Source organism: Rhinoderma darwinii, chromosome 3 (assembly GCF_050947455.1).
Source record: "Rhinoderma darwinii isolate aRhiDar2 chromosome 3, aRhiDar2.hap1, whole genome shotgun sequence".
Classification (NCBI taxonomy): Eukaryota; Metazoa; Chordata; class Amphibia; order Anura; family Rhinodermatidae; genus Rhinoderma; species Rhinoderma darwinii.
The window spans coordinates 266,009,394-266,036,138 of NC_134689.1; the positions used below are offsets into that span (position 1 = coordinate 266,009,394).

General features: G+C 40.8%; 1 protein-coding gene across 3 annotated transcripts in view; it reads right to left on the minus strand.

Moving 5' to 3' along the window:
* MTMR10 (myotubularin related protein 10) overlaps positions 1-26,745 on the minus strand; it is a 92,028-nt gene that overhangs the window by 19,859 nt on the left and 45,424 nt on the right. For all 3 annotated transcript variants that reach the window (XM_075857880.1, XM_075857881.1, XM_075857879.1), the window contains 8 exons: positions 15,985-16,121; positions 15,013-15,085; positions 12,670-12,812; positions 8,719-8,809; positions 7,333-7,489; positions 4,252-4,339; positions 3,947-4,035; positions 3,605-3,735 (listed from right to left, as the gene is read on the minus strand). In XM_075857880.1, the coding sequence (XP_075713995.1) occupies positions 3,605-3,735; positions 3,947-4,035; positions 4,252-4,339; positions 7,333-7,489; positions 8,719-8,809; positions 12,670-12,812; positions 15,013-15,085; positions 15,985-16,121 (909 nt within the window). The remainder of the gene's footprint in view (positions 1-3,604; positions 3,736-3,946; positions 4,036-4,251; positions 4,340-7,332; positions 7,490-8,718; positions 8,810-12,669; positions 12,813-15,012; positions 15,086-15,984; positions 16,122-26,745) is intronic.

Genomic DNA, 26,745 nt, shown 5'->3' on the forward strand with positions numbered 1-26,745 from the left:
GGAGGTTGAAACCTTGTGGGTGGAACTAGAAAGGGAGGTAAACACTGAAAAAATTACTTTTGGTGTAATCTATAGACCCCCCAATATAACTGAGGAGATGGAAGTTCAGCTATATAAACAGATGGAGCGGGCTGCACAGGCGGGTACTGTAGTGATAATGGGAGATTTTAATTTCCGGGATATTAATTGGTGTCATGGTTCGGCTTCAACTGCAAAGGGGAGACATTTCCTCAACATGTTGCAGGAAAATTTTATGGGCCAGTTTGTGGAAGACCCGACTAGAGGTGAAGCTCTGTTGGATCTGGTCATTTCTAATAATGCAGATCTTGTTGGGAATGTCAATGTTCGTGAAAACCTCGGTAACAGTGCTCATAATATAGTTACATTTTACCTATACTGTAAAAAAACAAACGCAGGCTGGGAGGGCAAAAACATTTCATTTTAAGAAAGCCAATTTCCCCAGGATGAGGGCTGCAATTCAGGATATGGACTGGGAAGAACTAATGTCAAATAATGGAACAAATGATAAATGGGAGATTTTCAAATCTACTTTGAGTTATTATAGTGCAAAATTTAATCCTATAGGTAACAAGTATAAACGACTCAAATTAAACCCCACATGGCTTACACCTTCTGTGAAAGGGGCAATACATGACAAAAAAAGGGCATTTAAAAAATACAAATCTGAGGGTACATCTGCAGCCTTTGTAAAATATAAAGAGCTTAATAAAATCTGTAAAAATGTAATAAAATTAGCAAAAATACAAAATGAAAGGCAGGTGGCCAAGGATAGTAAAACAAATCCCAAAAAATTCTTCAAGTATATAAATGCTAAAAAGCCAAGGTCTGAACATGTAGGACCCCTAGATAGTGGTAATGGGGAGTTGATCACAGGGGATCAAGAGAAGGCAGAGTTACTAAATGGGTTCTTTAGCTCTGTATATACAACTGAAGAAAGAGCAGCTGATGTAGCCGGTGCCAGTGCTGTTAGTATATCAGTTGATATACTGAATTGGATGAATGTAGATATGGTCCAAGCTAAATAAAATAAATGTGCACAAGGCCCGGGACCAGATGGGTTACACCCTAGAATTCTTAAAGAGCTTAGTTCAGTTATTTCTGTCCCCCTTTTCATAATATTCAGAGAATCTCTAGTGACTGGTATAGTGCCAAGGGACTGGCGCAGCGCAAATGTGGTGCCTATTTTCAAAAAGGGCTTTAGGTCTTCCCCGGGTAATTATAGACCAGTAAGCTTAACATCCATCGTGGGGAAAATGTTTGAGGGGCTATTGAGGGACTATATACAGGATTATGTGACAATAAATAGCATTATAAGTGACAGCCAGCACGGTTTTACTAAGGACAGAAGTTGTCAAACTAACCTAATCTGTTTTTATGAAGAGGTGAGCAGAAGTCTAGACAGAGGGGCCGCTGTGGATTTAGTGTTTTTGGACTTTGCAAAGGCATTTGACACTGTCCCCCATAGACGCCTAATGGGTAAATTAAGGACTATAGGTTTAGAAAATATAGTTTGTAATTGGATTGAGAATTGGCTCAAGGACCGTATCCAGAGAGTTGTGGTCAATGATTCCTACTCTGAATGGTCCCCGGTAATGAGTGGTGTACCCCAGGGTTCAGTGCCGGGACAACTATTATTCAACGTATTTATTAATGATATAGAAGATGGGATTAATAGCACTATTTCTATTTTTGCAGATGACACCAAGCTATGTAATATAGTTCAGTCAATGGAAGATGTTCATGAATTGCAGACAGATTTAAACAAACTAAGTGTTTGGGCGTCCACTTGGCAGATAAAGTTTAATGTAGATAAATGTAAAGTTATGCATCTGGGTACCAACAACCTGCATGCATCATATGTCCTAGGGGGAGCTACACTGGGGGAGTCACTTGTTGAGAAGGATCTGGGTGTACTTGTAAATCATAAACTCAATAACAGCATGCAGTGTCAATCAGCTGCTTCAAAGGCCAGCAGGATATTGTCGTGTATTAAAAGAGGCATGGACTCACGGGACAGGGATGTAATATTGCCACTTTACAAAGCATTAGTGAGGCCTCATCTAGAATATGCAGTTCAGTTCTGGGCTCCAGTTCATAGAAAGGATGCCCTGGAGTTGGAAAAAATACAAAGAAGAGCAACGAAGCTAATTAGGGGCATGGAGAATTTAAGTTATGAGGAAAGATTAAAAGAACTAAACCTATTTAGCCTTGAAAAAAGACGACTAAGGGGGGACATGATTAACTTATATATATATATTAATGGACATACAAAAAATATGGTGAAATCCTGTTCCTTGTAAAACCCCCTCAAAAAACAAGGGGGCACTCCCTCCGTCTGGAGAAAAAAAGGTTCAACCTGCAGAGGCGACAAGCCTTCTTTACTGTGAGAACGGTGAATTTATGGAATAGTCACTGCAGGAGCCGTCACAGCAGGGACAGTAGATGGCTTTAAAAAAGGCTTAGATAATTTCCTAGAACAAAAAAATATTAGCTCCTATGTGTAGAAATTTTTCCTTCCCTTTTCCCGTCCCTTGGTTCAACTTGATGGACATGTGTCTTTTTTCAGCCGTACTAACTATGTAACTATGTAACAGGATCCCTATGCGCTATGTAAATGAATGGAGAGAAGTGCATGACGCTGATTGGTCAGCATCATACACTCTGTACAACGCCCACTTGGTCTAAAGTAAAAATACGCCCACTTGGGCATTAAGCAACTCATTAGCATAAATCTAAAATCGCTAATAAAGTGGTGAAAACAGATTGTTTTATTAAATAAAAAGCACTGCTGTCACCTACATTATAGCGCCGATCTCCTTATGTAGGAGATACGGCACTTATAATGTGGTGACAGAGTCTTTTTAAAGAAGGCTTAGATAACTTCTTAAAACAAAAGCATAATCAGCTCCTATGTCAATGTGTAGAATTTTTGTTCAATCCCTTGTTTGAACTTGATGGACATGTGTCTTTTTTTCAACCGTACTAACTATGTAACTAGTTTGTCTGTGTTACACCAAACAATTTATGGTAATACCAAGTATAATATATACACAATATATTTATATGTTTTATGCCATTCAAATAATATACATTTGCTCTTTTTTTGTTATTTATAGTTTAAAAAAAAAAAAAAAAAAAGGCCCATCTATTTTGCCTGTTAAGGCATACCCCTTAGGGATGCAATATCACAGGACAGCCCTATAAAACTATTAGAGGGGAGCAAACAAAGGGATCCCACTCCATTTGTCTACAACCCATAGGTGCCACAATAAGTATTGTTAAGGGGCTAAACGGCTGGGACTTCAGTTTTCTATGATGCCACCCATTGGAGCGGGATGGTTGCTTTCGGCGATCCATCTGCCATAATTTTGATTAGGATAAAGCGCAATATAGTTCATTCTGCTAGCAGCTAACCAGGATAGCGATCTACTTCCCCACATTCATGGCAGAGACTTCAGTGTTTTAGCTTTTCTTTTTACATTATTCTACTCATTTATGAATGCTCATCATTCAGATGGGAAAATTAGATCTTCAGTGTCATTGAAATGAGATAAACCACCGCAATTATAAAAGCTCCGCTCACCATTCACACACAGCTGCTTGAGTTTGGCGAAAGCGGTCTGAATTTCTAGCTGAGTCGGAAGACCGTGATCCAAGTCACATTTGTAAACATCGCTCCTTAAAGGGTGACTACGAGTGATTCCACCACAAATCCTATGAGAAAAAAAGGAGAATTTTTAGAAAATCATTGAAAGTCTATGAGCAGGACAGGCTAGAGACCGAATGTTTGCAATATTCCCTTCTCATAAGCATTTATATTTGCTCCAATAAATCTACAACTGTACATGTAACAGAACTGGAGGTAGCTCCATCATGTACCACTCCAGTATTACGGTTAGCTGTTGCGGTCTTGAACGCCACTCACCGTTGGTCTATCTTGCGTTGCTGTAACAGGTCTTTGATGCCGGACATCCTCACTAGTGCGCTGCCATTACAGTGGTTCCAGCACCACAACTGTGAAGAACAAAAAACAAGATCATGAATATGAACGCAAGGCTCTGACAATATTGTCAATGTATCTTTAAATAGGAACGTGCTTTAAAATTTATCTGGGGACACTAAATTATCACTTAAAAGACCGAGAATAAAACAAAAAAAGCAACATCACTAGTTGTAAAATAAATGCATTATATTCCCTGAAAATGACAAAATCAATCAATACATACTCACTGGCATACGTCTTCCAAAAAACGAATATGAATACTGCTTTAGATCCGTATCTGCCAGCGAGGAGGGGACGACAAAATACTCTGGAAGGCTACAACGAGATATAAAATATTCCAAAATTAGCGGATTGCCCTTGCTATTAACCACTGCTATAGGGATGGTAAGGGCTCATGCACACTGCCAGCTCTGCAGAGAGCCTCTAGGGAAGTGCACAGAGGCTGTACATAGTACAGAGGCGCACAGCCTCCACATGCTGCCATACAGGCTTAAATCGGGTGCCCTATATACTCCCATAGATGCAAAGTAATCTGTATTAAATATAGAAGATGGTCTGCAGGCAATTCATATGGAAACAAATTGAAAGCACACAGATGAAGATGAGGTTTGCATTTGAGACCCCCAAATCTCCACAGGTGGCAATCACAAACAAATGGTAATCTACTGATAATTTTCTAAGTACCGATGATGATTTAAGGCCCTATTACACCGGCCAATTTTGGCCGATGCAGCGAGCGCCAATCAACGAGACAAATCATTGATCGGTGCCAGTTTGCTCCTGCCACAAGGAGCTATGTATGGGGACGAGCGGTCGTTACTCAGCAATCAGTGTTCTATGAACAATCGATTGCCCAGTGTAAAACCCCATTCAGGCAGATTTTTTGTGAAAAAATCATTATGATAGAAGCAACAAAACAGAAGTACTTCCTAATCTTATAACCAAACATCAGATATTTCCATCTTTGCATCTACATCTAGCGTTAGAGCCACAGCCGTTATTTCTACATTAGCCTCTGTACACAGAGGCTTATAAAACAACTTCTATACCCATATACGATATATTATATGAAGTAGGTACTACACCTTTAATATTTCCACTTTGGATTTAGGCGGAGCACAATCATTAATGCAATTCCCAGAGATAAGATGATGAAATCACAGGACCCATTACTATCTGCAATTGGGTGTAGTCAATCTATATCTGTATTTGTGCGAGACTCCTATAAAACTGGAATGACTGTTTTCACTACTATTCTTTACTAGTGTGACCATACAGAAATCAGGACAATAATACACTTCCACACCAAAATTCTTACTTCCCCTTCACCCTATTAAGGACCTGTATGAATATGGTAACTAGAGAAGACGGGTGCAGCCGAGACCAATGGTGCTTATGACTAAACCAAGCACAATGCCTGAGGAAGTATATTACAGTTTAAGGCTCTGTTCACACAGAGTTTTTTTCACGTTTTTTGGCGCGGAAACCGATCCGCAAAACTCTTCAAAAACCGCCCGGAAAATCGCGTCGCAGTAAAAAGCAGCGACATGATCCATCTTGAGGCGGTTTCCGCCTCCAAAACCCCATTTCAATCAGTCAGAAACGGGAAAAAAACGCCTCAACGAGTGTTTTGACGAGTTTGTCAAACCACTGTGCAAAAACCGTCTGGAGCAGTTTTTGCAGGAGGAAAATCTGCCCCAAAATTCAGTTTGGAATTTTGAGGCAGATTTTCCTCTGCCTGCACGGCGATTTCCACGGCGTTTTTCACCCGTGGCCATTGAGCGCCGTGAAATACGCTTTCTCTGCCTCCCATTGTCAATGGGAGGTCAGAGGCGTAAACGCCCCGAAGATAGGGCATGTCGCTTCTTTTTCCCCTCGAGCCGGTTTTTCCACTCGCGGGGAAAAAAACGCCTCCGCCTCCCACTAAAATCAATGGGAAGCATTTCCGGCCGTTTTTTGTCGCATTTTCCGCGTCAAAAAAACTCCTCAAAAAACTCTGCAAGGTTTAATTCAACTCGATTTGGAAGTATTGCCATTTAGTACAATGTATCAGAATTTAATGTAGGCAGGACAAATCTGGAGACAATATAGAGAAGGTGGGAAGAAGACATTCTGGCCATATGTTGTGGCGTGACGTATTTAATCCCGCTATCACAAGCGCTACACTCGGGAATCCTAAATGCTGCAGACTGACAAGCTCAACATCCTCATAAGAATTACGCAGTTTATTAATTCCTTAATGAAAACAGACAAATGTTGTCTGCCAATAGTTGCGGGTAGTAAATTAGATGGTGTACTTTGCTGCATAGTGATGTAATAATAATCCTTAGAGAGAAGGAATCTGTTCTGTATACGGTGTCATTTATTCATATAAAGGAGCATATGGTATAAACAAAGGCGCTTAATAATAGACAACCTTAAATGGCTTAGCTTTAATCTGCCTTGCAGAGCAACCTTCATAAGTGTGGATGCTGGGTGAAGATGGAGATGATCAGAAAGCACTGCATCACACCTGCTCTGACCAAAATGTTAGAAATACAAACCAAAGATATACCCCTAACCCCAACAAACATGGACCTGGAAATCTAAAATCGCAAAAGTGTTGGTTTACATCTCCAGCAATCGTTTTCAGCAAGGCTCAGTGCCATTATTCCTCAATTTCTCATACAAAGAAAAAAAAGAGTACCCAAATGAGAAAATGAGGCAAGGTCCCCTACAGAACACCCATCAATTTAGGACCTCAAATGGTTTGGGCAGTTAAGAGATCGGGGATGAATCTTCAGCTTTGCATGCAACTACTCTATACATGCTAAGGGCTCATGCACATGTATGTGTTGTACAGATCAGTAACATAGAACACATAGACTGCTATATGCCCATTCTGTCCCTACATAAAATTGTACAAAATAGTTTTTATTTTTTTCCTTCTAATGGCTTCATATGAAATTTGTAAGGGAAAAAATACTGCGGCATAATCAAATGTATGCCATATTACAGAATTATTATCCTGTAGGGGAGATCCTTAGCTGAGAGATATGTGGCCATAATAAGTGCAGATCTACGATAATTTCAGCTCGATAAGTACTCTTTTAAAGGACCTTTACATGGGCCAATGCAAACTGTATAGGGACATAAAATCGTTAATATAATTTGGTCCCTTACAGTTTACATAATGTCGGCAGAATTATAGAAAACAAGAATATTTCTTCTGTATAGATATTAAATCACAAAATAGAAGTACTGCATGAGCTTCATTTAGGCCAGAATGCAATCATGAAAATTCTTCTATTTTTTAAAGGTATACATACCTTTTTGAAATCATATACCCTTCATTTACTGAGCAAACTCTCCATTCAGAGGCCCCTGTTCTTTTGATCTCTCGGTCCCAGTCAGAATAGGTTTCAAATAAAGGCGTTTTTGGACCTGTATCTCCACCTCCAGGATCTATTCCATTAACTCTGTCTCCTGTACAATAAATTTTACATTTTCTTTCAGTAGAGTGCCCAAGACATATGTAAATATTTTTAAGTATCATTCAAATCGCTATAAAAGTTATAAATAGGGAGTAAAAAACGGCAACGATAATGGCAAGCAGCAACATATAGAAACAAATATACACTAAAAGAGCTTAAAAAAAGACTAGGGGAAATCGAGAAATAAATGTGCTATTGAATTATTCAAAAGAAGAAGAATGTAAAAAAGATCAGATTCCCAGCAGGGAAGAATTCTGGGGTTGTGGGGTTCAATCTACAGCCACAGCTTCCCATCTCACTTTTGAAGTGCCACCTACTTTTCCTGATACATTCATATTGGTTTACACTAGCGTCACGGCTTCGGTTTATAAAGGAGCCATGACTGCTATGCCGAACCAGTTTCCAAACAGATACAGGCAAATCCCAATGGCCCATTGACATGAGATCCATCTGAGTTTTGGTATTTTTAACATCAAGAATAATGGCTGAAGACTGCAATATTCTTACAGTGGAAAGTACAAGAAAGGCTGACGGAAACCCTGAATACCAGTGTGAATAGAGCCGAATGATGATTTTTTTTTTATATTGCATATTTATAATATTTAAGGTGTTCACACTATGTGGTATTCTATTACACTCTTACAAAACCAAGCGCTGTAAACACAGATGCCAAATCTTAATGGTATTATCCAGCGACAAAATAATCTAGCGTTGATTTTGTAATCGTATATACAGTAACTTACTAATATATTTCTTCTTTTGGAACTGGCCCCTCTCTGATTCAGAACACGCTCACACATAGCAGGATGCCCTGTAGTTTCTTCCGATTTGAGGACGCGCCAACACAGCCCCATGTGATCGAGAGGTCTCCCCTTCTTTTGGGTCGGTGCATCATCAAATCACATGGCCAGTAGAGGCCGGAAATGTGACACTCAACATAAAAGAACAGTAACCGAGGCTCTAGGGGTGGGCTGGGCTAGTTGAGCAGAGGAGAAAGAAGGGGATGCCGGGACTTGTAGTATTTCGGTGCATTCTGAAAGTGCAAGTCCCGTCTCATAACCGGAACATGTAGAGTGGGTTTGGCATTACCTTGTGGCGCGGCGAGTAATTCCAAATGCGGCTCTGAGTGTAAATGACTAGCAGACAGTAGGAAAGAGGTGTACAAGTGTTGTTAGTGATTTAATTGATATTTTGGATCCCCGGATAACCCCTTTAACCTACCTTGATTATGATACATCTTGGCAACATACTCAAAGGCAAAAAGTAGCTGGAGATCGGTTGGCTGTGAATAGTGTGCCAATGCAAGACAAACCTAGGACAAAAAGACACCAAAACTAGAAAAGGTACAAAACTAGAACAACAACATATCTAAATTAAACTAGGGCTGAACCAAACCCTTATCTTGATAAACACTTTAGAGAAATAAAAAAAATTGACAGGATATCTTATAAGCTGAAGAAGTTATGAAACCATTACCGGATATATACATCAAAAGAATGCCCATAATGCAATGTGGGTAGCGCCTTAGAGAAAACAGATTGTGAGTTCCCTCAGTATTGTAGGCGCACTGTCAGAATTGTTTCTGCTTGTACAGATAGGGACTTCAATATCAACATTGCTAAGGAGTTGCTCATTACAGAATTTTCTAATATTAGAAAAATAAAACCCTCTCTCAAAAAATAAAAATAAAAAAAAGGTTGTGTAGTTGTATGTAAACTACCACATGATATGCACTGTATGCGGAGTTCCTGACGAGACTATCGCTTGGACTCACTGGAGAGAAGCCTACTGCCAAAAATTAGTAGGTGTTGCATCCAGACATTTCTGGGAATCCTGGCTAACTCATTCATTCCGAAATCAAGCCCCGGTTCTAGTGATTCAGAACACTCAAGCCATGTGCCATGTTTTCAGGAAGTACAGATGAATAATTCTGTTGTTCACCCTTTCCTGAACTCAAAAACACCAGTTTGGCAGGTTGGATTGAGCAAAGGAACTCGGAGGAAATCTTGTCCTACGCAATTTCCAGGAGACAAATGCAAATGTTACCAATCAGTGAATGATTCTTATATGTAGCTGGGAATGCAAGTGAAGTCCAGAAAGGGAATTGGCAGATGCGTGGTTTTTCAAACATAGGCACAGGTGTCCACACTCCAGGCAGTATATACAGTGAGCATTTACAAACCGTCTGATACACTCTATAACCTCACGCACTCCTGCAAGAAGATATACACTAGATGGATAAAAGTATCAGGACAAGTATCTTAACAGCTCTATAACTTTTTTATTTTTCCATCAACAAGCTGTATGAGGACATGTTTTGTGGGACAAGTATTTCATTTAATTTGTTAACTGATTCTTTTTTGCATCTTAAATTGACAGTTTACTGTGTGGTATAAATAACGTAACTTTATTCAGTGTGACATTACGATTAAAGCAATCACAAATTTATAGTTACTTTTTTTATGTTTTACTACTTTTGCACAATAAAACCCCCTTTTTTTTCTCAAAATTATTGTTTTCTTGTCGCCATATTATAATGTAGCAGGATGAGGGCTTATTTTTTTTGTGGGATGACTTGCATGTTCCCTACAATGGTACCAATAAAAACTCCAGCTTTTTTCCAGCGCTTTTTATCACATTTTTTGAAAGGCAGGTTGAACGGAAAAAAGGAAAATCTGGCAATGTTTCTTTTTTTTTTTTTTTTTTTACAGCATTCAGCGTGTGGGTTAAGTAACATAATAATTGGTATCGCCGTGTCCGTAACAACCCAAACTATAAAACTATGTGTAGCTTTTTAAACTCTTTTTACGTTTTTGCATAATAAAGCTTTTTGTAGAGAGACAAAGTGGGGTTTTAATTATTTTTTTTACTTGGGATTTTTATTATAAACTTTATTAAAACTATTTTTTACTTTTTTTGTCCCTCTAGGGGAATTTACATTGCAATATTTTGATCGCTTTTATAAAACACTGCAATACTTCTGTATTGCAGTATATTATGCCTGTCAGTGTAAATCTATTTAGCAGGGCCTAATAGGCATTCATTTTGCTAGGCCCACGGCTGCAATTAAAAACCATCGGCACCCCACAATCGCGTTGCGGGTGTGCCTAAGTGGTGAGAGGGGGGAGACCCCTCCCACTAAAACCACTTAGATGCCACAGTCGCTTTGATTGCGGCATATAAGGGGCTAAATAGGCAAGATCGATGCTACTGTCGATCCCGCTCGCTAAAGCAGGTGCCCGGCTGTCTTTAGACAGTGAAAAGGTGGCGCTGTGGCATAAGTAGCCTTACTGATCACTGTCAAAAATTCTAGCGTTTTATTCCGTCCCTTTGCGACAGGTGAAGAAGAAAAAAATCAAGCACCTAGCCACGCAGTATGCCTTTACAAAGATTTGTGAAAGAATGGGTCATTCTCTCACAGAATTTGAGCATGGTATTGTGATAGGATTCCATCGTGGTATTTTTGCAAAGTGGAAGTGTTTAGCAACTACAGCAACTAAGCCATTAAGTGTCAGACCACGTCAGAGCGGGGTCGCCAAGTGCCGAGGCACACAGTGCATAAAAGTCACCTGCTGACTCAATGTTCCAAACCTCCTCTGGCATGAACATCGCCGCAAAAACTGTGTCCAGCGAACTTCATGGCATGGGTTTCCATGGCCGAGCAGCTGCATGTAAGCCATAAATCACCAAGCAAGTGTCGGATGGAGTGGTGTAAAGCACACAGCCACTGGAGGTTAGAGCAGTGGAAACATGTTCTGTGGAGTGACTAATCACGCTTCTCTATCAGATGGACGAGTCTGGGTTTGGTGAATGTCAGGAAAACGTTACCTGCCTGACTGTATTGTGCAAACCCTAAAGTTTGGTGGAGGAGGGATAATGCTGTGGGGTTGTTTTTCAGGGGTTGGCCTAGGCCCCTTAGTTCCAGTGTAGGGAAAACGTAATGCTTCAGCATACCAAGTGATTTGGACAATTGTATGTTTCCAACTTTGTGGGAACAGTTTGGGGAAGGCCCTTTTTCTGTTCCAACATGACTGTACCCTAGTGCACAAAGCAAGGTCCATAAAGACATGGTTTGGAGAGTTTGGTTTGGAAGAACTTGACTGGCTGCACAAAACCCTGACCTCAACCCCATCAAACCCCTTTGGGATGAACTAGAACAGAGATTGCCAGCTAGGCCCTCATCCAACATCAGTGTCTGACCTCACAAATGTTATTCTGGATGAATAGGCAAAAATTCCCACACACTCTCCAAAATCTTGTAGAAAGCCTCTCCAGAAGAGTAGAAGCGGTTTTAGCTGCAAAAGGGGACTAATTTCATATTAATGCCTATGGATTTAGAATGGAATGCCATAAAAGCGCCTGTAAAAGCTAATGTGTAGGTGTCTCAATACTTTTGTCCATACAGTATAAGCTGCTGCTATTACTGGGCCTGTCTGCAATAGACAACCCCTTGTCAGTTATATTAGGGTACACATGGCTAATAAAGGTGATTTTAGTTAGTTGCTTAAAATATGCCGATGTGCACCAACATTTTGTAAAAAAGGTGTAAACTAAACCAACCAAGAGGTAGTGTAAGGAAGAGAAAAATGTCTAAACAAGTCTAGCAAGATGCGCCAAATTCATCATACAGAATGCACTGTGATAAAGTGGGTCCAAAATACAGAAAGAGGTACAATTCTTTCCATTACATTTTATCTGTTTATATTTCACTCCTGATTTTGACCTCCAAATACGGATAAAAAACACTGCCATGTGAAAGTGGCATTACACACATTAAATTGTTTCTGGCCACGCCACTTTGATTTTTGGGCCATCAAGTACTGAATTAAAGAAATTTTACTGTACTGCATATACATGGGTGAAGAAAATTGGTGTGCCGATTTTCAAAGTGTCACTTTGAAAGCCTGTTCCCCGATGTACCAAAATTGGTTCAGCTGGGGGAAAAAAAAAGGATTTATTTTTATAAGGGAATATGGTGTGAATATGCATCTCGAAAAAAATGTAAGTATAGTTTATTATAAAATAGATTATATAAGGTAAGTTGCTTTACCCTGAAGATTTTGCATGGTATTTGTGATTCATAAAACAAGGCTTACAACAAAGATTTCTCCAAGAAATACCCTACGCTAGATACTTCCTTAGTGAAAATAGCCTCTTTTGGACTAAATTTACCTTTTTTGCGCTTTCTGGGCCGGATTCATCAAATCGAAATCGAAGAATGCGGAAGTCTTTACAATAAATTATCAACTCTGTTGGGTTGAATTTCAGTTTCTTGTTGGATGAGAGGATCTTCTGCTTTCTCTTGGTGTCATTTACTTAAAAAAACCAAAAAACAATGTGACTGTGTACCAGTATGTTCAATCAAGCTTTGAATGGAATGGCGGAACCTAAAACAACTCGGTTCTCCAGCTATATTGAGAAAAGTTTCTGGATAGTAATATGTGGCAAACTATAGGTTATATCGTTGGACTAGTAGTATGTGCTTTTATGAACAACATCTACAGGAAACAATGAAAAGGCCACATGATAAACTGTATTGAGTTGTAATTTCACGGCACTACACTTTATTTTGGAGGCCAACCAGTCACTGCAACATCCAGCCGCTGGTCACAAATGCAGCAAGTGATGCCTAGAGCTGAAAGTGCCATAGAAAATAGTGAGGAATGACTGGCTGGCAGTCAGAGTTGAAGCAAAACAATACTACCCTGTACTTCTGGCCTGAAAGTGCCATGAAATATGAATGCCAGTGTAAAGTGTAATTGGGACTCAGAAGATATGTTTGTAATGTACTTGATGCGGAAGTGAAAATTATCATATGTATCTACATTCAAAAAATAAGTTCTCTATATATCTATACGGATCATTTAAAAAAAATAAAATAAAAAAAGTCCATAAATTCCTGTGCTTGCTCTGAAGTCGGTTAATGTAGTACAGACTACAAACTATCTTTTACTTTTTTACTCTTCAGATAGATGATCTTGTGTAAACTACTTGATGCAAAGAGCTCCGTGCTATACAGCTCCTAGAACCAGAGTATAGAGGAATATAAAGTAGGCCTTGCATCCAGCTGAAAAGGACATTTAGGAGGAACACTGAGGAGAGATCATTTGAAGACGGACAGTGGCTAAAAGCCTAAAATGTCCTTTTCAGATGGTTTTCAGGCAAAGTGTATGGTCCCTTTAAACTTGGGTTCTAGAGGCTGTATGTGGAGCTCTTTGCACCACTAGAATAAGCATTCAAGAGCATCTTATAGATGTTCTTGTTTAATGTTCCCATGTACGGGGACACAGACGCTTTAAATAAAGTACACTACCTCACCTAAAGGAAGATTTTCCTTTGATTTGTTTTGCCTTAAGGAGTAACTGCACTTTCAGCAAACGTTTGATATGCCATAGAGACATATCAGCCGTTTGGATCGGTGGTGGTCCGGGTGCCAAAACCCCCCATTGTCGCTGACACTAAGGTCCAAAAGCCCTCAGATGAGTGACCTGCATCTTCATATGTAAACGGCGCTCCCGCTAAGGCTGAAATCAGCTCACATAGACGTTCGATCTAAACTTCTGATATGTCTCTATGACAGATCAAACATTTACTGAAAGTGAAGTTACTCTTTAACAAAATGTTTATTAAGTCACTCCACAGGTAAAGTTTTCCTATAAAATAAATACACATCTATTGTGAAACGATTCCACATTGTCAAAGTCACTAACTGCTGATATTAGGGAGCACTTGGTAATAAACATATTAATAATGGTGACGCATCATTTCCAAACGTGTATTCACTAAATCTTTGTCACGTTTGCCAACAGCCCTTTCCACTCCTAACATTCAAATGATCATATACCCTCATAAAATGTGTATTTGCACGGTTTTAACGGTGATGAAAAACAGAGTAATTTGCAGTAAAAATGCATTCAGTTTTGCAACGTGGTGCATTAAAGTGCCTTTTGGCATAGGAGAAAGCGCCCTATAATTTCTGTATAATTCTGACAACTTAGAGAACCCTAAGTTACAGTCCTCAACGATCTAACACAAGATCATCAATAGCCCATCTTTAAAATAAGCCATTAATGTTTATTGGTGAGGGTCCAACCTCTAACAGCCCATCAATGTTCTAGTCCTGGAGAAACCCTTTAAAAGGCCCTACTGAGATCTAAAACGATTAGGGAGTCTTTTCTGCAGATTAACAATTGCTGCATGCATGGCTAGCTGAAAAGGGAATCTATTAGTAGATCGACTCTAGAGCACCTTATAGACATTCTAACATTAAAATGATGCTAATGAAGGTGCCCTAACCCCTCTTAAAGTATTACAGGCTGTGTAGTTGAAGTAGAAGCCATGAAAAAGTGTGATGGTTGTGCTATGACCTCCAGGATTCCCACTCATCATGAGAACCGGAGCGTGTGGCCCCTGTTCCAGCCAATGTGAAGACACTCATCATTTTAGTTAACGGGAGTCCAAAAAACAGAAGCGTTTCAATTATGAAATCATCATTTCAGCAACAAGTATACATACCTACAACAATTTGTTCAATACCAGTTAGCGGGACATCATGCTCACCAAAGATGTGATTTTTATAGTGGAATTTCTGGAAAATAAGACACGAGAGATCATATCAAAGCTTTTCTAAAAGGTATATGTAAACATTTCAACCAAATTCTTATGACACAGGAGGTATGGAATGCTATAGGTGAATTTGCTTCATATTATTCAAAGGGAAATATATTTTGCCTTGTAACTAGTTAGTGTGGCCTATAGTATATCTACATTCCCAGAGAGCAATAAGTGGGAAATTTGGCTATATATATATATATATATATATATATATATATAAAAGATAAAGTAAGCAGATCGCAGAGAACCTCATAATGTTTGCTCTACTGATAACTGTCCGCCAGCCCATTCAGTTATCAGGTTGATCACCCTACCCAAACATTGCGAATTAATAAAATATTTTCTCAAACTAGTTTACGATCGGTTTAAAGGGAAAAATATAGGTAGCACAGCAAGCGTATTTTAATAGGATTTCAAAAGTTCAGCCATGTTTGTCTAAGAATCTTACTCTATTTTTGTAGGTTTGTAAAATTGGATCAGAGACAGAGGACAAGAAGATAACTAGATTTCACCCACCGAAAGATTTTGATGGACATAAAACACGATTAGAAATTGAAAAAAAGAGAACAGGTAGTCCTCCCATCAGCTAGGGAAAGTTGCCGATCTTTGACCTTTATGACGAGCAGAAAAGGGAATGTCTGGAGCTTCTGCCTCGTGTTAAGAAGCATGCTGCACTATTGAAATACCAAAAGGAAAGAAAGCGAATGCAACAGCATATAGTATCAGTGGATAAAGGTTGTCTGCACGTGCTCTGAAAATCACATGGAGCAAAGCTGACAACCGCTACTGCGCACCTAATGCAAGTTCACATGCGGAAAGCATTTCTGGAACTTCCATTTACTATAGGAAACATTGACAGAGCTTAGTACATACCTGAAAGGGTAAAGGAGTATCTGTAATAAATGAAAGCTTAAAGTTGGTGCAAGTCAACTTCCCCCACAGGTCATAGAGGCTGGTATCCGATGCAATGCACTTTCTGACAAAGTTTACTTCATTTACCACAATTTCACCTAAGGAGGTAAAATAGTGACACCTATAAGGTTTACATATAAGTGGCGCACATCATAGAAGCAAATTCTAACAAGTAAAATACATGAAGCTCATCTGACCACTTGACATATATTGTAATTCATCTGGCACTTTTGCCCTAAAAGTTATTCCCTTTTATATCACGTAAAAAGCAGTCCAATAATTTGTACCATTAACTATAATGAAAAGTGTTTTGCAGTGAGCGAAAAAACCCAAAAGCTAAAACAAAACACACTCTAATGATAAAGTCTCTTAGGCTTCATTCACATCTGCGTCAGGGCTCCGTTCCGACTTTGCGTCGGAGTGGAGCCCTGACTGACACAATGAGCCCTGACTGACACAGATTTCAATGGTGAAGGATCCGGTGCCAATGGTTTCAGTTTGTCTCCGTTGTGCGAGGGTTCCCTCGTTTTGACGGGATGAATACTGTAGTAGACTATCCATAGTTACTTAACGGCAGCAGCAAGGAGTGACCACTGTGGTCACATAACGCATCAACCCTGTGACATTAACATGTTGTCGCCTTTACACAGCAGGAACGTTGCAAAAATGGTAAGGAGAGTATGCTATAAACGTTAATATTTTACAGTTTTTGGCCTATTAAAAGATACCTCCCTTCCTGGACAATCTCTTTAAAATACGTGAATATATAAGACTACTATTTATAAGACTATATAAGACTACTGCAGAACCCAATATTTTTAGCAATGGGACTTTTTGACAATATCCACGTTTGACAATAAAGTAATTAAAACTCACCTTTACCCTGCATTTTTAGTTTTTTAGAAGACAACAGTTAATGGCAGTCTTTATTATGTGAATAGGACATAGATGCTTGTAGAATCCGTCCGTAGAACGCATACTAGAGAGCCACAAGGACTTTATAATGCTTACAAAGGCGATTCTACCAATATTATATTAGGGAACTTGTATTTAGTCAATTGGTCCATATAATCTTACAGAGCATTGTTGCAACCAGGGACGGACAGATAGGTGAAACCTGTGCAGTTGCACAGGAATCCAGATATTAAGGGAGCACACTAACATCTTCGAAAGTAACTTTCTACTGTCTGTTGGACTCCATTTACGAGTTTAAAGGGGTTATCCTGGACATTTTACAAATTAGCAAGAAGTCAGCGGATGGCATACCATAATATAACTAGCAAATACTCACCCTCAGAAGTTCCCCCCCGCTCCATCACTGAGGTCCCGTTCCACACGACTCCGGTCCAGGAAGCTCCTGCAGCGGTCACAAGTCCTTCATAGGTCAGGTGCAGCTGCAGTCAATCACTGGACTCAGTGGAGATGCAGTCATGAACAGCCCGTGACCGATGAGGCCTGCATTTTGCTGCAACACCACATGACCATTTAACAGCAGGTGACCGCCAAAGAAGCTTTCGAGACCAGAGCTGTGGAGAACAGGACCTCCGTGATGGAGTGGGGGGACACTTCAGGTTTGAGAATCTGCTAGGATATTATTTTATGCCATCCCCTGCTCTGCCAGAGATTGTGAAAAGACCTAGAAAACCCCTTTTAAGATAACTTTTATAGCTTAAAATTACTGGTGGATTGTTAGAGAGGCATAACGGGTGTGTTGTAAAATGAGCTATTCAAAAACAATGGGCCCATATACTGTTCTAGCAGAGGTGTTCTCTGCTGTCTGTCTCGGTCCCTGGTTGTTTCATATCCACAATCCAAGTCCTGAACGCACATGGAGAACATCCACATCTCCTTATAATGAAGAAACTTGTACATGATGTTGAGTGTTCTGTCAAACACAGTGCAGTTGGGTTGAAAGCCACAAACAGATAAAGTACAGACACGTACAACAAATATATAGAGATTTTCACTACAGCTTGGAGGCAGTCACCACAGAATGAGTAATGGTAAATTCATACATAGGCTAATTTTACCCCACAAATTTAGCTGCAGTGAATCGGTCATTAAATCTGGATGTTTCAGATTCAGATTTGTCACGGACTCCTGCAGATTTCAACCTTTGAAATGCACAGGGTGAAATTGGCAGCAAATCCACAACAAAATCTGCATGTAAAACATGAAGCAGCTAGCTCGGTGACAGTTAGAAAGCGGAGTGAAGGTAAGAGATACTAGTCTTGATCTGGCACACCCCCAACAAATTTGCCAAGTTGGCGGATGTCCGTTCAGGGGTAGCACTACTGCAGTAAAACACTTCCTCTAATAGCCAGGGAAAGGTCTGCCCCAGTATGTGTTCTCTTCCGGACGCTCAAGTTTGAAATATCGTGGATTGGGTTGATAGATTATTCATGAAGACCCATCGAACACGGTGCACATTGGATCTAATGACAAAGTTAGAGGTAGATGGAAGGTCTTTAAAAATGGTTTCATGGACTTAGGCCTCATGCCCACTTCCGTTTTTCCCTTCAGGGTGCTAGCCGTTTTTTTGACGTTCCGACAAAAAGTAGAGCATGTCCTACTTTTGTCTGAGATTCCGTGACCGTGTGGCCCATACAAGTCAATGGGTCCTTCAAAAAAAAAAAAAAAATGGAGGCAGACGGAAGGCATCCGTGTGCGACGGAGGCGTTGCGGGCAGAGGTACACAGAGACAGATATTGCACTGCACTAATCGGCAGCCCCTTCTCTCTATCCAGCACGGATAGAGAGAAGAGGCTGCTGATTAGTGAAGGAACGCAGCGATAGAAAGAAAAATAAGTTCCTACGTATCCCGGCCGTTGTCTTGGTGACGCGTCCCTCTTCTGACATCCAGTCCGACCTCCCTGGATGACGCGGCAGTCTATGTGACCGCTGCAGCTTGTGATTGGCTGCAGCGGTCACATGGTCTGAAACGTCATCTCAGGAGGCCGGACTTGAGGAAGAAGCAGGCAAGCAGGGGGTTCTGGTTTTTTTAAATTACACATTAATAATCTATATTTTGAGCGCCGCACTTGGTATTCCCTGTCCAGCGGTAGGCTCTGTCCAGGGTGCTGAAAGTGTTATGGGGCTGCACTGATCGGCAGTAACTCTTTCAGCAACCTGGACAGTGACTACTGCTGGACAGGGAATACCATGTGCAGCTCTCACAATATCGTGTACATAGTGTGAATGGGAACAGTTTCCTCTCGGAAACTGAAACACGAAGTGTACACGGGAAGCACACTGATCCAATCAGTGTAAAACGGCCGTGAAAACGGTGATGGAAGTGTGCACGAGGCCTAAGGCTGCATTTTCTAAAATACTACCTGTCCATGTGCAACACCAGAGAGGCAGTGGGAGATTAGGAAGCTAAAAAAGTGGCTCAAGAATTGATGTAAGATGAAGGGGTTTGGATTCTTGGAGAATTTGGCCAACTTCTGTTGGCTACAGGCTCTTCAGTAGGGGTGGAAAGCAGCTGAATAGATAGAAGTGTTTAAACTAGGGTTCGGGCGGAGGGGGGGGTGGGGAAGAGAGGCAACTACAGTATAGAGAATGGAGACTTATTCATGAAACTGGGGGTAGAACAGTAGGTGGGGTTAGAATAGTTAATAAGGATAGGTTTTAAATAAAAGATACCCACAAACCTCTAAGATGTAAATTGATGAACTGGAATTATTATGGTCAGAGGAAAAGTATGACATCGTGTGGATAACAGAGATGGCTGTGTGATAGCTATGACTGGGCACTTAACTTACAGGGTTACAGTAAGTTCACAGGGAGAGGGATTTACCTTTATATGGAGTCTTGTCTAAAGCCGACACTTCTGGATGATATATGTGAGGAAAATGATTATGTGGAGTTTCTTAGGATAGCAATACATGGGAGGAAAAAACCATAATAAAATACTGTTAGGGGTTTGCTATAGGCTATAAAAGATAATAGAATCCAGAGAAAATCTTCTGGTAAGGTACATAGATGAAGCAGCAACGCACAACGAGGTTGTTATTATGGGGGACTTCAACTACCTGGATAAAAAAAACAGGAAAATTAAACAAAGGGATCTAATAAAAGAAAAACATGTTGTCAATAACTAAATATTATTAACTTTTCCCAAGTGTTGCATTTCCCAACTTGAGAGAGGGCCCTTTTAAACTTAAAGGGGAATTCCATCTGTGCCATAAGATTTAAATTGAGTAGCAGGGTGCATGCATAATCACTGCTCAATTAAAATCCTCCTTGCAGATGAGGGAAGCGAGGGACACTGGACCCCCATTCCGGCGACCGATTGGGGTTACAGGGGTTGGACCCCACCGATCTATTAGTGATCGCCTCTACAGCGGATAGGTGATAACTTGTAGTAACCGGAATACCCCTTTTAATATTAACGAATAGACCAGACATAATAATAAAGGTGAAGGTTGAGGGGCACCTAGGAAACAGTGACCATAGCATGATACATTTTCACTTGTCTTTCAATAGGATATTTTCAGATGAAAAAATGGCATCAGTTTAGAGATGTCTTTACCTCACTGACTGGGACACTGTCCTCAAAAACAAGAGTATAATATTAAATGGAATATTTTTAAAAAGCATTTAAAAATATTCATTATATACCTTATAGAAATTAAAGTGTTAAAAACAGGAGAAAACCAATGTGGATAAATAAAAATGTAAAGGGGGCAATAAAGAAGAACAAAAAAAAAAAAGCATTTAAAATAGTAAAAACATGAAGGCAGTAAATAAGCACTAAAATGCTAGAAAGAAAAAAAATTAAAGAGGCTCTGTCACCACATTATAAGTGGCCTATATTGTACATGATGTGATCAGCGCTGTAATGTAGATTACAGCAGTGTTTTTTATTTAGAAAAACTATCATTTTTGTTGGAGTTATTATCTATATTAGCTTTATGCTAATGAGTTTCTCGATGGACAACTGGGCGTGTTTTATTATATGGCCAAGTGGGCGTTGTACAGAGGAGTGTATGAAGCTGACCAATCAGCGTCATACACTTCTATCCATTCATTTACACTGCACATAGCGATATATCTATATCGCTATTTGCAGTCACATAAACACACTATAACGTTACTGCAGTGTCCTGAGAATGAATATACATTACCTCCAGCCAGGACGTGATGTGTATTCAGAATCCTGACCACTTCTGTAGCGTCTGTGTGAGACTACAGCACAGCACAGCGAGATCTCGCTGTAAATGACAGTTTACAGCGTAATCTCGCGAGACTATGCCTGCTATGCTGTGAAGTGCAGAGAAGTGGTCAGGATTCTGAATACACATCCCGTCCTGGCTGGAGGTAATGTATATTCATTGCCAGGACACTGCAGTAACGTTATAGTGTGTTTATGTGGCTGAACACAGCGGTATAGCTATATCGCTATGTGCTGTATAAATGAAAGGAGAGAAGTGTATGACGCTGATTGGTCAGCGTCATACACTCCTCTGTACAACACCCACTTGTCCATATAGTAACACACGCCCAGTTGTCCATTGAGAAACTCCTTAGCATGAAGCGAATATAGGTCATAACGGCGTCAAAAATTATCGTTTTTAAAAATAAAAACACTGCTGTAATCCACATTACAGCGCCGATCACATCATGTACAAGATAGGCCACTTATAATGTGGTGACAGAGCCTCTAAGTAAAAACAGATAAACATTGCAAAACTGGAGACATAGATGTCTTGCCAAAGAGTAAAACTAACCCTGAAATCTTCAATTATATAAAATAGTAAAAAGGTTAAAACTGAATCGTTGGTACTTACGAATTATGTTTAATTTTTATATTACTTAAGGGGAAAAATAAGTGTTATTTTCAACTTTAAATTATTTATGGTTTTTTTTGTATTGCTGTGTAATGTCAATTTTACCACCTCCTATTAACCCCTGTCTCTGGCAGAGCTTAAAAGGGGTTGTCAACGAACGGACAACTGATGACCTATCCACAGAATAGGTCATCAGTGTATGATCGATGTGGGTCCGACACCCAAAACCCGCACCGATCAGCTGCTCCGGCTGCCCCCGGGAATTCGGGTGATATGAAGGGTGTGCAGTAGTTGGAGCCGGAAGCAGATGGCTCCAACCACTGCATAGTGGCCTTTCTGCAGCTCTGCTCCTATTCACTTGAATAGGAGCAGAGCTGAAATACTGCAGCTCGGCCGCTATTCTGTCACCGTAGCCATCTGCTTCTGGCTTGGACATCCGGTGCCCAGAGGCAGCCAGAGGAGCCAATCATTGCAGTGTCAGTGGGGGTCCGACATCCGGATCGTATACTGATGACCTATCCTGTGGATAGGTCATCAGTTATCCGTTTGTGGATAACCCCTTTAATAGGAGCAGAAAGACGACAGACCTGGGGGTGTTCATTAGGCTCCCAGGCTGCCATGACAACCATTGGCACCCCACGATTGCACTGCGGAGGGGCCGATAGAACAACAATGGGGGCTTCCTGCCCTCTAATGGCTTAGATGCCACAGCCCGTTGACCGTGGCATCTAAGTGGTTTAACAGTCAGGGTCGTAGTTATCTCAGATTATGGCCATTGCACTGAAGTTTCGGCTGTACGTTACAGCCAACACCTGCCGAATATGGAGCTGGCTCAGCCCGTGCTATACTCTTTTCCCCTGCCGACTATCACGTACAATTACGTCAAGTGTTAAAGGGGGTAGTCTCAGGATAGACATTTATGGCATATGTCTGATAGATGTGGAACCCACCTCTGGGACCGGCACCTATATACTGTACCAGGGTCTCCCTACCCCGTCCCATCTGATGAGGCAGCCAGGAGAGGATGGGATTCCGGAAAATCCCAAGTTACAGAAATAGCGTAGCTCACTGTGCTACGCTGATTCTGTAATGCCCACACACTTCTATAGTGGTCACAGAAACAATGTGTCCTGTGGCTGTGCCATAAATGTCTGTCATGAGACAACCCCTTTAAAGAGAACCTTTCACCTTCCCATACATGTGCAGCTGAGTGCACATTGTGATGGGTAGGGCTGCACAAACCCTGGGGCACTTTACATTTTTTTTCTACCTCCCTCTGTTATTTAGATATCGGTGCAGTTATATCTAGCGCTTGATATTTAAATATCCACCTGAACTGTCAGTGGGGCGTGTACTGGCAAGGGGGCGTGTTACTATGGCTGCGACACTGTCCAATCAGATACGGACAGTGTTACAGCAAGAGCGAGGATAGAGGAGAGTGTGCGCTTTCAAGATCAGTCTTCTGCCAAACTGGCAAGAGGTCGTGTCACTGCTACGGACAGTGTAAGAGCTGTGGAGAGGAGAGCGCGCATGCGCGCTCTCAGCTCTTGCGAGAGATCAGTCTTGTACTTTGTCTGCCGAACTGGCAAGGTGGCGTGTCACTGCTACGGCGCTTGCACGGTCCGTAGCAGACACACGCCCCATTGCCAGTTCGTTAGAAGACTGATCTTGAAAGCTGAAGAGTGAGAGCGTGCGCACACACTCTCTCTCCTCTATCCTCGCTCTTGCTGTAACATTGTCCGTATCTGATTGAACAGTGTCACAGCCATAGTAAACACGCCCCCTTGCCAGTACACGCCCCACTTACAGTTCAGGGGGTTATTTAAATATCGGGCGCCAAATATAACGGCACGGATATCTAAAAAACGGAGGAGGGTAGAAAAAATAATGTCAAGTGCCCCAGGGTTTGTGCAGCCCTTCCCATTACATGCTGCACATGTATGGGGAGGTGAAAGGTTCTCTTTAAGTGTCACGTCTCCATGACATCTGAAAGTAATATCAGAAAACGAAAAGAACATAAATATCAAAACTGCCTATTCTTGAGCGTAGCCATTTTAAACATTTCCAAACAGAACAAAATATAAGCATCATTACAAAGCAGATCACCATAATTTAAAATGACATGTATGCATTTACACTTAGAGATTCAGTGTCCAAACAGTTAACTATCCTACATAGTTTCTTCATTATACAGAATCTTCCCAAACACTACCCATCACAGACACACATTGTTTTGCTTAAACAAAATGGTTACAATGTGTCCCAGACACTGGGCTGCAGTCATGACAGTGACTGGTAACAGCAACAGACCCATTGCTGCTCTCTCCAAGAAAGCATGGTTTATTTGGTGAACATGAAATTTATAGACCTACACATTGGAAATTAAAATGACAAATTCAGACTAAGACCTAATGCACACGACCGTGGTGAATTTGTGGTCTGAAAAGCCATGGATCCGTGTCTGTATTTGCGGTCCATTTGTTGGCAAAAAACTTCTGTAGTGCATCCATGCGTCATCAGTATTCACGGATCCGCAAAAAAAAAAAAAAAAGAAAAAAGGGGGAGGCTGAAACCCCCTGCATAGGTCACATGATCAGTATGACCACTCCACCAATGCTTAAAGAGGCTCTGTCACCACATTATAAGTGCCGTATCTCCTACATAAGGAGATGGGCACTATAATGTAGGTGACAGCAGTGCTTTTTATTTAATAAAAATGATCTGTTTTCACCAATAAAGTGGTGAAAACAGATTTTTCTTTTAAAATAAAAAGCACTGCTGTCACCTACATTATAGCGCCCATCTCGTGATGTAGGAGATAGGGTACTTATAATGTGGTGACAGAGTCTCTTTAAGAGGAGAAAGAATAGTGGCATCATAGTATTTCTTGACATCCGGGACTCCCATACCCCCACAAGACCAGTGCCTAGTCATAGTGGAAAAACTAATTCTGGGTTTCCTCCCTGCCCAAATAAAATTAGTGATAACCCTTCGTAAGTTAAGATGATAAGTGTTGGGCACAGGAATTACAACAGTACGGAATAAATACAGCACAATTGGTAAAACCATAATTTTCACCACAGCCACTCTACCCGCCCACGAGATCATAGGCCTAGAAAACCCTTCCAGGGTTTTAGAAACTTTAGCTAACAATGGCATATAATTTTTAGACAAGAGTGAAGAGCTGGGACTAGTTATACAGTGAAGGAAATAAGTATTTGATCCCTTGCTGATTTTGTAAGTTTGCCCACTGCCAATGTCATGAACAGTCTAGCATTTTTTGGCTAGGTTAATTTTACCAGTGAGAGATAGATTATATTAAAAAAAACACAAAAAAACCAGAAAATCACATTGGCAAAATTATATATATTTATTTGCATTGTGCACAGAGAAATAAGTATTTGATCCCCTACCAACCATTAAGAGTTCAGCCTCCTCCAGACCAGTTACACGCTCCAAATCAACTTGGTGTCTGCATTAAAGACAGCTGTCTTACATGGTCACCTGTATAAAAGACTCCTGTCCACAGACTCAATTAATCAGTCTGACTCTAACCTCTACAACATGGGCAAGACCAAAGAGCTTTCTAAGGATGTCAGGGACAAGATCATAGACCTGCACAAGGCTGGAATGGGCTACAAAACCATAAGTAAGACGCTGCGTGAGAAGGAGACAACTGTTGGTGCAATAGTAAGAAAATGGAAGACATACAAAATGACTGTCAATCGACATCGATCTGGGGCTCCATGCAAAATCTCACCTCGTGGGGTATCCTTGATCCTGAGGAAGATGAGAGCTCAGCCGAAAACTACACGGGGGGAACTTGTTAATGATCTCAAGGCAGCTGGGACCACAGTCACCAAGAAAACCATTGGTAACACATTACGCCGTAATGGATTAAAATCCTGCAGTGCCCGCAAGGTCCCCCTGCTCAAGAAGGCACATGTACAGGCCCGTCTGAAGTTTGCAAATGAACATCTGGATGATTCTGAGTGTGATTGGGAGAAGGTGCTGTGGTCAGATGAGACTAAAATTGAGCTCTTTGGCATTAACTCAACTCGCAGTGTTTGGAGGAAAAGAAATGCTGCCTATGACCCAAAGAACACCGTCCCCACTGTCAAGCATGGAGGTGGAAACATTATGTTTTGGGGGTGTTTCTCTGCTAAGGGCACAGGACTACTTCACCGCATCAATGGGAGAATGGATGGAGCCATTTACCGTCAAATCCTGAGTGACAACCTCCTTCCCTCCACCAGGACATTAAAAATGGCTCGTGGCTGGGTCTTCCAGCACGACAATGACCCGAAACATACAGCCAAGGCAACAAAGGAGTGGCTCAAAAAGAAGCACATTAAGGTCATATAGTGACCTAGCCAGTCTCCAGACCTTAATCCCATCGAAAACTTATGGAGGGAGCTGAAGATCCGAGTTGCCAAGCGACAGCCTCGAAATCTTTATGATTTACAGATGATCTGCAAAGAGGAGTGGGCCAAAATTCCATCTAACATGTGTGCAAACCTCATCAACTACAAAAAACATCTGACTGCTGTGCTTGCCAACAAGGGTTTTGCCACCAAGTATTAAGTCTTGTTTGCCAAGGGGATCAAATACTTATTTCTCTGTGCACAATGCAAATAAATATATATAATTTTGACTATGTGATTTTCTTTTTTTTTTTATTTTATATAATCTATCTCTCACTGGTAAAATTAACCTAGCCTAAAAATTCTAGACTGTTCATGTCTTTGACAGTGGGCAAACTTACAAAATCAGCAAGGGATCAAATACTTATTTCCTTCACTGTATACACCTCCAAATACATAATACGGTCCTCTTGCCATTTGTATGGAAACTGAGACCCCTTTGCCTGGCTGAGATCGTTAAAGCTATCTCTGCTTTGAAACCCTTTAAAGGAACAGTGTCATCACCC